At 40.7% G+C, this 18,851-nt stretch overlaps 1 protein-coding gene across 1 annotated transcript; it reads left to right on the top strand.

Moving 5' to 3' along the window:
- Window positions 1–7,638: 7,638 nt before the first annotated feature.
- LOC137271923 (uncharacterized) lies at window positions 7,639–12,580 on the top strand. The gene is made up of 4 exons (XM_067804306.1): window positions 7,639–7,720; window positions 9,852–9,993; window positions 10,865–11,079; window positions 12,336–12,580. Exons 1-4 carry the CDS (start codon window positions 7,639–7,641, stop codon window positions 12,578–12,580), a joined length of 684 nt encoding a protein of 227 aa, XP_067660407.1.
- Window positions 12,581–18,851: the final 6,271 nt, after the last annotated feature.

Here is an 18,851-nt window from a genome sequence, read left to right as displayed (position 1 = left end):
GTCCAGGAAATTGCACAGAGGAACAGACGAAGTGTGCCACAGCGGGCAGTGGGACGTCACGAATCGAAGCAGCGGCACTTCTAGTTCGAATCTATGTAAGTTATGTACAGTGTGTCCCATGCACATACTTGTGATATTTCATGTGCGTCGCCTCAGGGCTCAGAAGCTGACACACAAGGTTCGTTGATTTATTTTAAATCAAAGTAATGTTAAAGGTTAATAGCTTTTTTTATCGGTTACAGGGCGTGTATATCGGATACCCCGTATGTGTTACACATCAAACATCAAATAGTGAATATCTCTCATCTGACATGTATCCTCTGTTCCAGGAGAAAAGAGATGTTTTCCAAGGAATGTCATGTACTGTGTCTGTATTTTATGTCTGATTTTATGCGGTCACTCAACATAGTCTCAGAGTGAGTGACTTAAGTCATACGCGGCACTCACCAATATTCCAGCTATATGGCGGCGGTCTGTAAATAATCAAACCTGGACCAGACAATTCAGTGATCAACAGAATGTCCATCGATCTGCGCAACTGGGAACCTATGACATGTGTCAACCAAGTCAAAGAGCCTGACCACCCGATCCCGTTAGTCGCCTCTTACGAAAAAGCATAATCGTCTTTCATGGCAAGCATGGGTTGCTGAAGGCCTATTCCACCCGGGACCTTCAAGGGTCGGTCTCAGACATCCCAGTCAGCTCCACATAACAGATATTCACACACATAACGGCCAACCCCCACACAAAGGACACCCTTACTTACCTTTCAGAGCCAGCAAAGGTGTGAGAGTACTTTGGTTCAACTTTCAGAGAAACAGTTATTTATTTTGAATCATGTGTATCAATGTCAGTAACTGAAAGAAGCGCCGCTAAAATATGTCAACAAGCTATCTGACAAATAACAAATTGTAGAACTTTGAAACGTAGCCATGAATCTATTTCACAAATAACTGCGTGTGGTAAACGCACTCCAGTGCTACAGATGTATATCTGGGTGGATGACGCACACCACACAGCGGTGAAATAACGCACTGCAAGAAGTCAACATACGCGTGAGAGTTCTGTGTCCCACTCTTCTGTGACACGGTATGAAATGCTGTTCGGACAATAAGTTTTAGAAATAAAAGTTAAGACAGTTGCTGTCACATATGGTTTTGATATGATATGACTAACGTTTTTTCTCAAATTTGAACGAACTCAAATATTATGTATTTTATGTAACAGTGTAGCGGTAGAACTTTGTAAAATCGTTATTTCTTCACCGGTTTCGTTAAAAAAAATATTTTTAATCATAGCATATGAAAAAAAATATATGATTGCAAAAGTGTAGATTTTGTGAAAACAATTATTGAAATTGTCCAAACAATGATCCGAACCCCTGTGCTCTGTAAAAGCATACCTGTAACACAGGGTGTATTGTCTCATTTACCTGCTTCCCTTTACTTCACTATACTACACAAACTTAAATTCCACATTCTGTAACACACCATTCAGTTTTCCTTCTGTGTCTTACACTTTCCGTTTAACATTGGTCTGTAAAAGAGATTAATTTCCTTGACTTCTAATTTTTCAAATTCACAAATCTGTGTAATGAATGACGTGGTTCCTCGTTAGCCTGACTTCCAGAACATTGTGACAGGGCGTTTAGAACTGCGTTCTCCGGCATGACAACGTGATTGAACTGAATACTGTTCGAAGCCAGTTTAATCACCACCCACTCGCCTGAAGGAGCGACATGGTGCTCATGATGTTAATCACCTGAATATCTGGTCCAGAAACAATTATTTGCAGAACGGATTGATAGAGGTTGGATATTGAACAAATGTCCTCATCGTAACAAAACAAGCATGTTTAACAGTCACAATCACTTGGTATAATTGATAAAGAAGTGCTTCATTAAACTTGACAGCTGGTTTGCTGTGATATGGTCAGCACCTGTAACATGAGGACACTCTCTCTACACACGTATTACGGATTTGTGGACGTACAGCAGAAGCCAATCAGTAATAATTGCTAACAGCATTACTTTCATTGATTCATAACCCACCTTAAGCCACACCTTTGTTATCCCACATCGCTTGGTGGTTTTTACTGTACTTCCACAAGCGTGTCCACATTCTTCTATTGGTTATATTGATTTGTTCGCGTATGCCTCGTGCCTCGCTTAAACATAAAACCAGCCTTAATCATAGCATGCCTTTGAAGGTCGCTGAACCCGGAAATACCTAATAGCCACCTGACATCCCTTTAGCGACCGACCTATGATTTCGGGTTTTTTTTTATTGAGACTGGACGTTGTTCAGGTACAGCCGAATCAGACAAATATGTGTTTACCATGAAGAAAATGAATCTGAATATTATCTGAATATGAACAATTTGTTTCTTCCAGAATTTTCAGATGTTTGTTTCTGTTCGATGAAAACTATTTTGGTGTCGACAACATCTCGATAGATCACCTTCCATTACTTTTAGAGTCAGATACAGTTTTCTGAGAAAGGGGTGGGGGTGCATACTCTAGAGAAAGAGGGTGCGCACGCTTCAATTTCACCCGTTTTCAATGGTCATTTACACAAGGGTTTGAGTCTAACATATTTAGAGGCAGACCATAAATGCAATTCCCATTCATTTCAATAGCTTGTAAGTCAATGTACTCGATCCATCTTGTCTGCCTGGAAGCTACAGACCAAGATTCGTATGTCAGACACGACACCAGTTTATCATACTTACATATGCTTAACTGTCATGATTATTTGTACTCTCTGATACTATTGGAGGGAATGAAGAAAATTCATTCATTCATTCATTCATAGTCAGGAAAAACAAGAGGACTGTCACATTTTACCATAACTGGCCAAAATCATGAATTGTAAGCTTAGAGAACCTTTAGTAGATCAATCTCAAGCAAAGTATATCCCCTGTGTTGCACTGTATTGTAATTGCTGTAATATCAAGTTTCACTCCACCTAAAATGTACAGATCTGAAATGAATTAAAGGAACGTAAAGAAGTACAGACACACACGTTGATCATAAACCAATGCCCACGTCGTGCCTCGCATTCTCATCGATCAGCAGATCACGGTCGGTATAGGCTCTGAAAAAGCAGAGATTATTAGCAATTTTACTGCGATGACAATTTTTGCGTAGCATTGCATGTTCACGATTAACAAGTCCCCAAATGACATGCAGGTAATGAAGACTTAAAGAAAATAAGATGTTCCATGGCACTACTATTTGTAGTTACTGAAAAACGCATAAACTGAAGAAATACAAACAAATATTTTTACGAAAGGTCACGAAGAACAGAACAAAACAGTAAAACATGCATGTGAAAATAGCATTGATATGTATTAATGTTAATTCTTAATGCGAAAAAAAATGTTTGTACATTTAGAGATGTGGAGGCTGCTCATAATATAAAACAGGTTTACAATGAGAGTCAATACGCTATCGTTAATGCAAATATTTGCACATTAGTCCATGTTGTGGCGTTGAGGTTTAACAGTTGCTAAGGGATTATCACTTCACCTCTTTCATTTCACTTCACGATGTTTCTTGGATCGCATTTACTATCTTCTGTCTTAGGTGTATCTCACGTCGCATTGTCGCCATTTTGCTTAATCACCTTATAAGCTTACAGTATTTGGATTGAAAACATTGGCATATGGAGTCGTCTCTTTTTTTCCACCAGTCTTTTGTTCAAGATGCAAATGTAGTCGTCCATGATCAGTGAGGACACAATGGGGGATTAACTATAGTCTCTCCGATTCATTTACAATGAAATGTGATGACAAGCTGAAATCACAATGTATAGTAGATAAAGTGACCGTAGATGTACAATATTGCATGAATTTAACTTTTTGGCGTGATTCTTCGTTTGTATTGTAAATGTGAAACATAGTTTGTGCATTCTCTTTACCCAATGCCTATTGTTATCAGTATCAAATTAAATGCCATGAAATGTAACAACAGCGTGAAATCAAAGTGTATAGATAATTGGGCAACAGTATATATAGTGTCTATAAACATTGCATGAATTCAACTTTTTTGGCCTGCGCTCCGTGTGTGTTTTTAAAAGCTTCAGTTGAATTTACTAATATAGCAAGCGAGTGACTGAATGAAGTGAGTGAACCCAAGTCAGGATCACTAGTTAATTCGTAGGAAACTTAGTTTTTACTTTTATAAACAATATAACAATGGTGATGAGCAATCAACGAGGTTTCATTGCATTAGATGGTGTAAGTATCTTTGGAGAGAGAGGGAAACTGTGGAGGGTGGAAGGAGAGGCTGGTGGTGTAGTCTCGTCACACAGGAGACCCGGATTCAATTCATCTCATGTGTACAATATGTGAAGCTCAATTCTGTTTTCCCCGCCATGTTATTGCCAGAGTACTGCTTAAAAAGAATAAAAACACTCACTCACTATAAATATCTTGGGACCTCCAAATCAAACATTGCAAAATAGCAAATACATGTACAAGCTGAGTTTGTGAATAACAGCTGTAGCGGTCGCAGTCTGGCGTACCAAAGTTATAAGTATAATGTTAACAGGAGACCGGGTACTGGCCTGGAGTACCAAGGTTACACGTATACTGTTAACATGGCACTGGGTACTTGTCTGGCGTACCAAGGTTATAAGTACAATGTTAACAGGACAGAAACTAGCCTGGGGTACCAAGGTTACGCGTATAATGTTAACACGACAGATAGTAGCCTGACGTACCAAAGTTATAAGTAATCCTGTTAACAGGACACTGGATACTAGCCTTGCGTACCAAGGTTACAAGTATAATGTTAACAGGAGACAGGGTACTAGCCAGGCATACCAGGGTTACACATATAATGTTAACAGGAGACCGGGTACTAGCCGGGCATACCAAGGTTACAAGTATAATGTTAACAGGAGACCGGGTACTAGCCGGGCATACCAAGGTTACAAGTATAATGTTAACAGGAGACAGGGTACCAGTCTGGCGTACCACGGTTAGAAGTATAATGTTAACAGGAGACCGGGTACTGGCCTGGAGTACCAAGGTTACACGTATAATGTTAACATGGCACTGGGTACTAGTCTGGCGTACCAAGGATATAAGTGCAATGTTAACAGGACAGAAACTAGCCTGGGGTACCAAGGTTACACGTATAATGTTAACACGACAGATAGTAGCCTGACGTACCAAAGTTATAAGTAATCCTGTTAACAGGACACTGGATTCTAGCCTTGCGTACCAAGGTTACACGTATAATGTTAACAGGAGACAGGGTACTAGCCAGGCATACCAAGGTTACACGTATAATGTTAACAGGACACCGGGTACTAGCCTGACGTACTAAGGTTACAAGTATAATGTTAACAGGAGACAGGGTACTAGCCAGGCATACCAACGTTACACATATAATGTTAACAGGAGACCGGGTACTAGCCGGGCATACCAAAGTTACAAGTATAATGTTAACAGGAGACAGGGTACTAGCCGGGCATACCAAGGTTACAAGTATAATGTTAACAGGAGACAGGGTACTAGCCAGGCATACCAACGTTACACATATAATGTTAACAGGAGACCGGGTACTAGCCGGGCATACCAAGGTTACAAGTATAATGTTAACAGGAGACAGGGTACTAGCCGGGCATACCAAGGTTACAAGTATAATGTTAACAGGAGACAGGGTACTAGCCGGGCATACCAAGGTTACAAGTATAATGTTAACAGGAGACAGGGTACTAGTCTGGCGTACCACGGTTAGAAGTATAATGTTAACAGGAGACAGGGTACTAACCGGGCATACCAACGTTACAAGTATAATGTTAATAGGAGACAGGGTACTAGCCGGGCATACCAAGGTTACAAGTATAATGTTAACAGGAGACAGGGTACTAATCTGGCGTACCACGGTTAGAAGTATAATGTTAACAGGAGACAGGGTACTAGCCGGGCATACCAAGGTTACAAGTATAATGTTAACAGGAGACAGGGTACTAGTCTGGCGTACCAAGGTTAGAAGTATAATGTTAACAGGACATATACTAACCTGGCGTAACAAGAGTACAAGCATTACAAGTTGTTCACTGATCACGAGGGAAACATGGGTTGATGTACCCTCGATGTTTGTTTTTGTTCGGGCTCAGGGAGTATAAACAAACATCGAGGGTACATCTACCAATGGGCGCCGAGAGACCAGTGATCAACGTGTTTATCTTACTTAACACCTCAATATTAATTCTGAGTTGTTTGAAGCACAGGAAGAAAACATTTGTGGTCATTGCTGGATTTTGCTGACTACAGGAAAAACAGATTTCGAGCTATCTCCCTTCCATCGATTTGCATTCGCAAAACATCGGTAATCGTACATCATTCATGGTTCAAAGTTATTCGAAATAAACAAAATTCTATCACAAAGTACCAGATAACTTCGGCATTCTCAGGGGGTACATAGAAAATGTCACTCGCTTGTAAGTGGGGTACACTGAAAACAATGGAGGCGCGCTCAGCCAAACAGAAAGTGACATTTATGTACGAGGTAAGATAAGGACCGAACGGATCCGCGGTCCTTTCGTCCTCGTCATTCAATGCATTCCCACGGTTAAGGAGAGCTGCAAGTAAATGCAGACATAGAGGGTAAATACTAGGAATATGCGGAAGAAGGAATGCGGATCTGTCACAACATCAAACATGCATTATTTTGTCGATAGCAGTCAATAGGAGACCACATGGTCACCCTGTACGGCTTCAACTGAAGAACTGAATCAATTTGACTTCAAGAATATTCCCTGTTAATACTGATATTAATCAATGTAATAATGGACATGAGTCTCCTGAAGCCTCGATAACTCGATTTACTTTCTTAAACTACTCTAGACCTGTTTACAAAGCAGGTCTGCCCAAGGGACTGCAGGCATTGATTCTACCGTGTACTAACCACTGATATATATGTGACAATGTGAAGGAGGCTTTCATAGCAAGCGACACAACAGACACAGCATCAATGACTGGTGCATGCACATATACGTCAGATCTTAGTATGAAATATCGCAATCAGTTCTGGAATATGGACTTTCTAATGACTTTGCCATGTTCATCACTAAGTGGCTGTGTTTAATAATACTTTTAGTTTCGAAAGCTCATGGTTTGGTTGGAATCTTACAATCAACTGCAACAAAACAGCTACTTTGTGAATATTGAGAGGATTTCGATGTTGATTTATGGCTATGATGGCTACTTTCATTCATAATTATTGTTTCATTTAAATGAAACGTTCTTCAATATAATGGCATTTTGATGATGGCTAAGTTTAAGAAGTTAATATGCTGCGTATAGAATCTCTGACTGCAATATACAAACCTGTTCTGTCAGAAAGAGCACATTAGTAGTAAATATTCTGGATCACACAATCCGGATACTGTAATTGTCAGCAACAGGATAACGTTGAACGAGGCCACCATATTCTATATGATCCAAACATGATATGTTTAAAAATAAGTGAGTAAGCCTGACAACCTATAAGTTACACACACATGGGCTGCTGAAGATCAATTCTGTGCCGGATCTTCACGGGTTACAGCGCCCATCCTACCGACCACAGAATGAGACATCGATTGCCTACGTTGTCGTGGCGTTAGAGTCGTGTCGCCGACGATGGCGGGAATGCATGCATCTGTCGCTCTTCCCTTCAGCAGCGTCTGGTTGATAACTATCGGAGTAATGCAATGTTCTGCAGGTAGGACGTACAAACGACTGGTAAATGTCTCGGGATACTGTTATCTGGCGCTACTGTGTTATACTGTTACACTGTGTTATACTGTTATCTTGTGTTATTGTGCTATACTGTTATCTTGTGTTACTGTGCTAAACTGTTATCTTGTATTACTTTGTTATACCGTTATCTGGTGATACTGTGTTATAATGTTATCATGTGTTCCTGTGTTGTACTATTACCCTGTGTTACTGTGCTATTTCGCTGCTTTTCGGGTTTAGAATGAACATCCTAGACCTTTCAACTTTTAACACCTCACCGTCGAATTACCACTTTTCACTTGTTTCGGCAACATTGGACAAGGCTGTGTACTCTCTTTGGTGTGACAATGTATATGATTCCACATATAAGAAAAAAGTATATAATCACAACTAAGATGGCTTTTAGAAGTTTTTTGCAATCTTCTGCAATCCATATCGAGATCCATAGTTATTGCCACTTTTATAGGGCGAGACTATGTGCCAGTCACTGAACCACTTACATATACATTTACACCAATGGGAAGTGATCGTAGAGGAATAACAATTGTTACTTCAGCTTGTGGCTGCTTCGTGTGTAGTTAGCAGTGAGCTTTGGGAGACACAACATGAAAATACATACAATGGTCTCTGGCAGGATAAATAACATGACAAAGGTGACACCAAAATGTCGCCAGTGTGCTATGTGTACACTTAGGTCATTGAATATAACATTGTTACGAAACACTGGAACTATTGAAAATCACTCTGTTATGTACACTGGAATTGATGAAGACTGAAACTATTGAATATCACTCTGTTATGAACATTGGGACTATTGAATATCACTCTGTAATGAACACTTGAATTATTGAATGTTACTCTGTTGTGATCATTGAAACTATAAAGTGTCCATGTAGAATCCTACATTTCATAATCGGTGTGTCCATGATAATATCTTTCTTATGTAATCAGTTGGTCCAAGGTGATATAATTCTTCTATTTTCACACTGTCCATGATAATATCAGTCATGTCCAACCAGTAGGCCTGTAGTGATTGTATCAGTCATATGTATCCAATACGCCTATGGTGATAGTATCAGTCATATGTAATCAGTAAGCCCATAGTGTTAGTATCAGTCATATGTAATCAGTAGGCCCATGGTGGTAGTATCAGTCATATGTAATCAGTAGGCCCATGGTGGTAGTACCAGTCATATGTAATCAGTAGGCCCATAGTGGTAGTATCAGTCATATGTAATCAGTAGACCCATGGTGATAGTATCAGTCATATGTAATCAGTAGGTCCATGGTGGTAGTACCAGTCATATGTAATCAGTAGGCTCATAGTGGTAGTATCAGTCATATGTAATCAGTAGACCCATGGTGATAGTATCAGTCATATGTAATCAGTAGGTCCATGGTGGTAGTACCAGTCATATGTAATCAGTAGGCTCATAGTGGTAGTACCGTGGTAGTATCAGTCATATGTAATCAGTAGACCCATGGTGATAGTATCAGTCATATGTAATCAGTAGGTCCATAGTGGTAGTATAAGTCATATGTAATCAGTAGGCCCATGGTGGTAGTATCAGTCATATGTAATCAGTAGACCCATGGTGTTAGTATCAGTTATATGTAATCAGTAGGCCCGTGGTGGTAGTATCAGTCATATGTAATCAGTAGACCCATAGTGATAGTATCAGTCTTATGTAATCAGTAGGCCCATGGTGACAGTATCACTCATGTGTAATAACTCGGCACGTGGTGATATATTCTTCTTTATTTTAAGTATCACAGTTTCACTATGTTATAACATGATAGTCTGATATTGTATCCCAGTGTTGACATTCTTGCATGTATCTTTGGCTCTTAATAATGGCATTCTGGCACCTTTAATGCCAGTATTTGGGCAGCGTACGTTTATCTTTTTGCGAACACCTGGTGTCTTCACAATTTGATAGTGTTTCATCCAAATATGCTGTAATCTGCTCGGAATAGATTCACACAAAGACCTTTGCTTTATAGAAGATCTCTTAACATATTACAGATATAAATGTAGTTACTCTCACAGTATTAATCAGCTTCTGACGAGGTCAGCTGTATAGTATTTATCAGTTGTAGCTTTTCGTTCCCAGTGAGGACCTTCGTATACAAGCCCCGAGAGGTGGACTTCAAGCAGGCCCAGGAACAGTGTCAGGAGTATGGGATGGTGGTGGCCATTGCTGACACAGATGAGGATATAGAGGCTATGAACTCATATCTTGACCCACTCGGAGAGTAAGTATCTTATACAGCATTATATGTAGCATGTACAGAGAATCGCGACATGTTGTTGGGGTTAATCAGTCCTGGCGGAACGCTAACTGCATTTGTGGCTGGTTTATAGGTTACTTGTTGAGGCCGATGTCTTCAGTCCATCAGCTCAGAGTGGAATTGGGTTAAGGAGTTAACATGCCCATGTTCTCTCTTTAAAGTAGTTTGAAGGTACGACTGACCTCCTCTCTCCAACAGTTCAATGGAAGCATGACTTAAAGTAGTATACAAATTACGACAATTCTCTTTTCGTCTCTCCTATACGTCAGTGGAGGCGTGGCTTCATGTAGTTTGAACCTTCAACCTCTTAACTAGTCTCCTCTCCACAACAGTTCAGTAAAGGCGTGGCTTCACGTAGTTTGCGACTGATATCTTCTCCTCAACAGGTCAGTGATGTGACTTCATATAGATTGTAATGGATACCATCTCCTCCCCCGACAGGTCAGTGGAGGCGTGACTTCATACCGTTTGCGACTGATATCCTCTCCTCAGCAGGTCAGCGGAGGCGTGACTTCGTGTAGTTTGCGACTGATATCCCCTTTCAAACAGGTCAGAGAAGGCATGGCTTCATGTAGTTTCCGACTAATATCCTCTGTCCAACAGGTCTGAGAAGGCGTGGCGTCATGTATTTTGTAACTGATCTCCTCTCCCCCAACAGGCCAGTGAAGGCGTGGTTTCACATAGTTTGCAACTGATCTCCTTTGTCCAACAGGTCAGTGAACGCGCGGCATCATGTATTTTGCAACTGATCTCCTCTTCCCAACTGATCCAGTGGAGGCATGACTCCATGCAGTTTGCGGCTAATCTTTTCTCTTTTCACCCCTCTCTCCAACAGCTCAGTGGAGACGTGGCTAGGTATGGTGTACACTGGGAAGGGCAAGCAGTTTAACTGGGTCAACGGTGAATCCGTCACTGCTCAACGATGGGATGTGACGACGGATAATGAGCCGGATCAACTTGACCGTCAGAAATGCGCGGTGTGGAGACGGCGGGACAACCAGTGGGATTCCAGGGAGTGTTATAAGGTCTATCACCTCCTGTGCAGTACAGGTACAGTATTTGCCCTAAATAGGTCACAAAATATCATGCTTTACTTCAATGTTACTAAAATACATCACGGCGTTTGAGTGTATCTGTCTTGTTACAAATTATTACGTGTGTGGTCATATAAACGCCAGTAACTTCTCCATTACCGACAACAACGTTTGTCAGTTATTCAGTTCAATTCAACGATGATGGTACTGGGAGCAGCTCATTGAGACATCCTGGTTGTTGTCCATGCGTATGCTAAATTTCAGGTAGAAAGATACGACGACCCTGTTCCACGTCTTTCAGAGTGGGCTAAGTTAGTGGAATCGGTTCAGAATTATACCATTCCCATGCCCGTATGCAGGGATATTTTTAGACATAAAACGGACAAAACACGGTAAAATCAGATTTCACAGTAGACGGCCAGTGTCAAAAGAATGGTCAGTTCCCCTAGAAGAGCAAATAATCAACATCCAGCAGGTTAAAATCCCGCAGGATGATATACATCAGGACAATAAACGTCCAAAGTCTTCACATAAGTAGGCACAGTCTACGTGCAGCGGGATTACATCAGGAGAAACAGTCTATGTCCAGCAGGATGACATCAGTAGGCACAGTCTACGTCCAGCAAGATGACACCAATAGTCACAGTCAGTGTCTAGCAGGATGACATTATTCTGCGTATTAACTATCATCCAGTCAAACGAGGATTTGTAGGCAGAACCTGAAGCCTATCTGATGCTCACATCATGAGGCCGACTGAATGAGATCTAAAACCGCTTTTAGTGTAACATTTCAGTATCTAAGCGCAGTGTGTGACATTGTAGGATGCAAAACTCCCCATGGTGAAAGCGTTTCGCATGAACTGGACGGGACCAAGGAATATGATCAACGAAAACTGCCCTAAAGTGTAATTGTTTATTCAACGCCACTTTCAACAATATTCCAGTTAATGACGGCGGCTTGTAAATACATAATCGAGTGGACCAGACAATCCAGTGACTGACACCATGAGCATCGATCACGACAACAAGTCAGCGTGCCTGACCACCCGTTAGTAGCGTCTCACGACAAGTATGGTTCAGTCCTAAAAAGTGTTCCCACGGGTTGCACGCAGCTCTGAACAGTAACTCACAATTTTGCATCCCTAAGTCGACTTTATCTGACTAAATATATATAGTTTGGAATTCCACAGGCCCGATATGTCAGCCATTCTGTGCGTTTATGATGCTAAGCCAAGGCGACGCCCATTTAAACTGTCTGTTCTTTATTTGCAGGTGATCATAGTTTTCTCTACACTACATACACTCTCTACCTGGAGGACAACATGTTTGAACAGCAAGCAGCAGCAACAGTGACGTCAAACACCATTATCGAGTGCGCCATGTCGTGCAAGGCTCTGAACAACTGTGTCTACTTCAGTCACCAGATGGCACTACATCAGTGTCTTTTGTACACGTCTACCTCTACTCCCCATGCCTTGCGAGCACTAGAAGGACATCAGATCTGGAAAGGTGACTAAAATGGGCCCGGTAACATAGTGCACCCGGTAACATAGTGCACAGCACTATTAATTCCTTCACGACGACTGTGATGTGTCAGTGGACAGGACATTGAAGAAACATCTGGTGGTATGACATAGTGTTCTCCGGAGTAATCAAACATAAATGTTTATGAAAGACTCTTAATAAACCTTTTACCTAAAACTGATTGTTTGTGACGTATTTTGACTCCTTAATCCCTATTTCCAGTAACGTGTTTTGTGTTTATATTCGTGGAAATTCATCTACCACATTCACCATTTACCACATGCCATAAAGGTTGGTGTTGACTGACCCTCACAAAAAAAACAAACAAACAAAACGTTTCACACGCCATTGGATGTATTTAATTGATACTTTCAAAGCGTTGGAATCCCCCATATGTCGTAGAGTGAGAAGCGAATAGCTCAAACATATTTTGAGCGTCAACATGCCAAATTCATGCACAATGGACTATAAACTAATTAAAGCTTTCTTTCCTCTCGGGGCTACAACAACAGATTTTATATATATATTTTTTCAAATTAGTGATTGTTTTAAACATAAAACCAAGATATGTGTACTGATTTCTCACGTTACAGGTTCGTTGTCGAAACTCTATTTTTCTCTTGCCACCTTTTCTGAAAATAACCACATTTGTTTCATCAAGGTTCACCGATAGTTTCCTTGTGTAGCGTTCTGAAATATTAAATTGTTTCTGAAGCCCAGCAACCGATTCTGATAAAAGAATAGCATCTTTGGCAAATAACAGTATTACGATTTCTATCAGAATGGAAGCATTTGGACACCATGTTTTCCGTTTGCCATAATTTCTTAATATAATTCATTGATAAAAAGGGAAAAGAGAACGGAACTGAGAATACAACCTTGTCTCAGGCCGATCAAGCAGTCAACAAATCCGTTATCATAGAATGGTTTCAGACGTAAGACAGTACATTTTCCTTTAAGTCCAGAATTATGTAAACAGTAAGAAAGTCTTGAACGATCAACAGAATCGAAAGCTTTGCGAAAATCGACAAAGGCGACATATAACTCCTGTTTCCGGGGAGATAAACATTTTTTTCTACTAGAACAAGTAGTGTGATTGTATGATCTGATGTTGAGACTTTTCTCGTAAAACCTGCTAGCGATTCAGGAATACCATCTTTCATATTTACCCATTCTGATAGTCGATTATTTAGAGCAGCATTAAAAAGTCTGCCTAAAGCACTCATGGCAGAAATACCTCTGCAAATATCTGGCTTTGTACATCCCCACTTCTTAAAGGGATGACAACTGACATCACCCAACTGCGTGGAAATATACGAGTCTCCAACACTTAATAAAAATGATAGATTATTAACACTTCAACATTTCCACAACAACTTCCTCCAAACCTGCTGATTATCCGTTTTTAAGTGCATCAACGCTTCACGAATTCCCTGATCTGTAATGGGTGAATCTAGTGCGGGTCATCTTCAAATATCAAGTTTGTATGTGTTGCATCATCTTGCATGTCACATGTTTGTGAAAGAACCATTAAAACAGAGTGATTTCTAAAAACCTCGTTAAAATGTGTAAGGAACGGCGTTTTTTGGTAATTCTATTGTCTGTGATGGTCTTTTCTTGAACTGTCGTTTTTGTTTCCAAAACGCTGTTAGTGAACCACTTGCACTGCATAATATTTCTACACTTCGTTTGCGCAAGTTTGATTTATATTTTCTGCAAAGGGTTTTGTAGCTGTTTCTTTCCTTACAGTAGAGTATCTTTTTAAAATCACAACGACGTTCATGCATTCATTCGTGCGTTTTTCACGCTTGGAGTTTCACGGTGTCATCGTCAGACGTTTCATCACACGTTTCTGCATGAAATTAGCAGTCTCCACAATCATGCATATGCAATCATCAAGTGCGTCATCAATTTTACTGACAAGTTTTTCTAAAAGCGTACGAATTCCAAGTGCATATTTTGTTTTTAGATGTTCCAGAAAATTGTAAGAAAAAGCATCATTTCATATTCATAAGATTATACCACATAAATGATGTACTAAGATTTGGTGTATTCAAAGTAGAACATTTGCATTAAAGTTCCAGTGGCAAATGATCAGATTCTATTTGGTCACTTATGTTCAGCTTACTGATATACTGAAAGAGATGAAATAGTTACTAACACTATTGCCTCGTTGTCCCGTGAAAGTAAGTTCACCTCGTTCGTCGCCGAACGATATATAGTTGAAACGCATGACGAGTTTTGTCAGAACTTATTAACGAGAGCGCCATTTGACTTTCGATTATCAGCCGTCATACCATCATCTTCAAATACACCAGTGTTTATATTTCTGTTATTATTGAAAGGGGGCTGTGGGCTATTGCTCTCACCTGTTCGGGTATAAATATATATCTCTATACAGTAATTTATTGGGACCCCTTATTTGCGCCAGACATATATTAGACAAGAAGACGTTATCAACTTGATCAAGGATACATTTTGACTGAGTGTGATTATTATAAGACGAACCCGCTGGTGGTATGTATGTACATAATAGATGAATATTTCTGTCTGTGGAAATAAAAATATATCTTTCGTGAAACTGACACATAAAAAATTATCAGGGTCTGTTTTTACCAGCTTACAAGTTTTAATCAGTGACTGATGGACACGTGCGCAGACGCCACGAGAGAATCTTCCATGCTCGGATAAGTTGACAGAGGGGCTGTAAAATATCTCGTAGTTAGGTAACCAATCACCATCAGAAGCATAATCAACAATTGTTTCCATTGGGCATATAAACGTTGAATATCAAATACATAATTAATATAGTCACAGATTTTGAGATTCTTCAAAGGCATTAAGAAGTTGGTGTGTAGCACAAGGCAAATATTCTGGATACTAGCAACTAAGAAGTAGCCCAGAAACGCTGTGATAAATAAATCAAGAAATTGTTATCCATATGATACCCTTGTCAAAGTCCCCAAGCCATAATGATTACAGTTGTCTTGAAGGTGCCTATGTGCTGATCGTGACAGACAAGGCCTGCCTTAGCAAATGTCGATCTAACGAAAGTTATATACCAAACCCATGGTCTAGATACCACGATACCCGCGGAATTATGCCGCCAATATTTCATGTGTGGTCTGAGAAAATGAAAATATATGGCGCAAAAGGAAGAACAGTAAAACAATTATACTTGGTACAACCGTTGTCTGTCAATGAAAAAAACTAAATATTTGACTTTAAGTCAAACTTAAACATATATCCACCAAAATGAACATGGTTCAAAGCAACATTATGGCCTTCCAAACGTAAAGGTTTGCTTACCTCAGGTCCAGAATTAACCCGCTTTTGACCAGACACTGAAATTGGACCAGGATTTGTTGAATTGGGTCAGTCATAAAATCACGATGTTTAAGTGCAGCGCAGTCGTTACGACTACATGATGAAGAAGAGGTTTCAACAGATGGAATCATACATCCCTCTCCTATAGCTTGAAAATTGTATTCAGGAGCAGACATTTTTTCTCCTGAAAGCAAATTAGCCAGATGTAAGGCTCCAGCTTCAAGATCTATACCTTCTAACACGGCAGGGGAACTAGAAGTCAGGGTTTCCGACGAACTCTCCTCATTGGTTTTCTCCAAGACTGTGTCTCTCGCTGTACTTAGTTCGTCCTGATGGGGAACTTCCCTCCCTGGAATTCTGCTGGGCTGACCGGCCCAGAGCTGCTGCTGCAGGAGACATGGCCCGCCAGTGTCCGACCTAGCTGTAGAAAAAAGAAAAAAACCCAAACCAAATCAAACCAAACAAAACAAAAAAAACAACTGGTCTGGATACGGACTAAAGACGCCCGCAGCACTACCGAACGAGCTTTCTGGGAATGGGGAATGTTGGGAGGTTGGGTGCGAAGCTGGTTGAAGATAAAGACTTGGGTTAACGGATTCTTGACGTCATCTGCCTCAGGCCTGATCAGAACGTTGCCGCCTTCTAAGTGCTTGCTCTCTACCCTTTAAACCCGTCTTCTCCTCTCCTCTTCTTAACTGAACATCATGTACTAGACTATAACATATTCTGAAATATACCTCCTATTAGAGTGTCTTTTGGTCGAATCTAGTCAATCAGAAATGTCAGAATTGAACTTCAACTGAATCTCTTTCCTTTCGTATTTAAAGTTAGGAGTTTACTGACCTTTTTGAAAACACTGACTGATCTTTCCTCTGACTCGTCGACAATCTCCCTCATCAATGACCCTAGTCCATATAGTCCTCAAACAAACCAAAGGACTCAAAAGGTTTGGAGTTGAACTGTCTTGACTCCTGGGAAACATGCGAAGTGGTTATAGTGGAATCTCGTTGAGGGACACGAGGGCAGAAATCTATTTCTTCAATCCAGTTTACAACCTTCAACCATGTGACTTTCCTGTGAAGGAACGGATGTGATTGTATGGTTTTATGGCCTTGACAACACTAAAAGCTATCACCGTCAATCACCAATCACCAAGCTCGACAGCAGCATTAGATTTCATAAAAAATAATTTTCTTTTGAACTATACCAAGAACAAAAATGTAAACCCCACCAGAATACCACAAAGGCAAAGAAGACGTGATTAATGAACGTGGATTGTGTTGACATCAGATGAATTCAGACCAGTCTCAGAGTAGAGAAGGAATGTAACCAGAGTTCAGTCAATGACGCATGACATCAGATTATGAAGCTCCAAACATCTCAGCCAGATCACAGGGTTGGTTAGATTAAAAACTTACCTGCCCACAAATCTCAGCCAGACCACAGGGCTGGTTAGAATAAAAACTTACCTGCCCACAAATCTCAGCCAGACCACAGGGCTGCTTAGATTGAAAACGTACCTGTCCATAAATCTCAGCCAGACCACAGGGCTGGTTAGAATAAAAACTTACCTGCCCACAAATCTCAGCCAGACCACAGGGCTGCTTAGATTGAAAACGTACCTGTCCATAGATCTCAACCAGACAACAGGGCTGCTTAGATTGAAAACGTACCTGTCCATAGATCTCAGCCAGACCACAGGGCTGCTTAGATTGAAAACGTACCTGTCCACAAATCTCAGCCAGACCACAGGGCTGGTTAGACAAGAAACGTACCTGCCCATAAATCTCAGCCAGACCACAGGGCTGGTTAGATTAAAAACTTACCTGCCCACAAATCTCAGCCAGACCACAGGGCTGGTTAGAATAAAAACTTACCTGCCCACGAATCTCAGCCAGACCACAGGGCTGGTTAGATTAACAACGTACCTGCCCACAAATCTCAGCCAGACCACAGGGCTGGTTAGAATAAAAACTTACCTGCCCACAAATCTCAGCCAGACCACAGGGCTGCTTAGATTGAAAACGTACCTGTCCATAAATCTCAGCCAGACCACAGGGCTGGTTAGATTACAAACTTACCTGCCCACAAATCTCAGCCAGACCACAGGGCTGCTTAGATTGAAAACGTACCTGTCCATAAATCTCAGCCAGACCACAGGGCTGCTTAGATTGAAAACGTACCTGTCCATAAATCTCAGCCAGACCACAGGGCTGGTTAGATTACAAACGTACCTGCCCACAAATCTCAGCCAGACCACAGGGCTGGTTAGACTAACAAATCTCAGCCAGACCACAGGGCTGGTTAGATTACAAACGTACCTGCCCACAAATAGTCCTCATGTGCATGTCTAAATTGAAATCGACAGTCAGGCAGGTGAATTTGAGAATCTGGCAGTCCGTGTTGAAAATACAATATGAAATCTAATGCTGCTGTCGAGCTTGATGTTCTATATACGCCTTAGTTGACAGGTAATAGCCAATTCATATATGTGTTACAGTTAAATTATAAAATCAGTCATTTCGTGGAATGATTAAAATTTCATTCATTTCATGACTAAGACGGGAAGCATTTAGCGTCATTTTGACGAACAGCGATCAATATACTTCAGTCATTTCGTGAAATTTCATTTCATCTATATGTGGTGGACAGGGGTTTGTGAGATGTGGCTGCTCTGGACACAGCAAGTGTCAAACCAACAGGTGTAAAAGCTTCAAAGTCAAACTGCATAAGCCGCTGCCACAATAATTTTAATTGTTTAATTAAGTGATGTTGAAATTGTGATCCACTTTTGATGATTGAGTGATTAAGTGAAATTTCAGATTGTAAAGTACCCGCCGGGTTCCTTTTGAACGCGGATGTGTTATGAATCTTTCACCGGCCACAGGATGAGACATCGATTGCCTACGTTGAGTCGTGTCGTAGAGGACGCCGACG

This window comes from Haliotis asinina, chromosome 2, assembly GCF_037392515.1.
Source record: "Haliotis asinina isolate JCU_RB_2024 chromosome 2, JCU_Hal_asi_v2, whole genome shotgun sequence".
In the NCBI taxonomy this organism is placed as follows: Eukaryota; Metazoa; Mollusca; class Gastropoda; order Lepetellida; family Haliotidae; genus Haliotis; species Haliotis asinina.
The sequence above is the reverse complement of the archived record's forward strand: the minus strand, read 5'-3'. Positions and strand labels throughout refer to the sequence as shown.

Excerpts from the sequence above, each read along its gene's own strand:
- LOC137271923 (XM_067804306.1), top strand. The coding sequence starts at position 7,639 with ATGGCGGGAATGCATGCATCTGTCGCTCTTCCCTTCAGCAGCGTCTGG. Across the intron at positions 7,721-9,851 it reads AGTAATGCAATGTTCTGCAG|TGAGGACCTTCGTATACAAG; the intron begins GTAGGACGTACA and ends TTTCGTTCCCAG. Across the intron at positions 11,080-12,335 it reads TCACCTCCTGTGCAGTACAG|GTGATCATAGTTTTCTCTAC; the intron begins GTACAGTATTTG and ends CTTTATTTGCAG.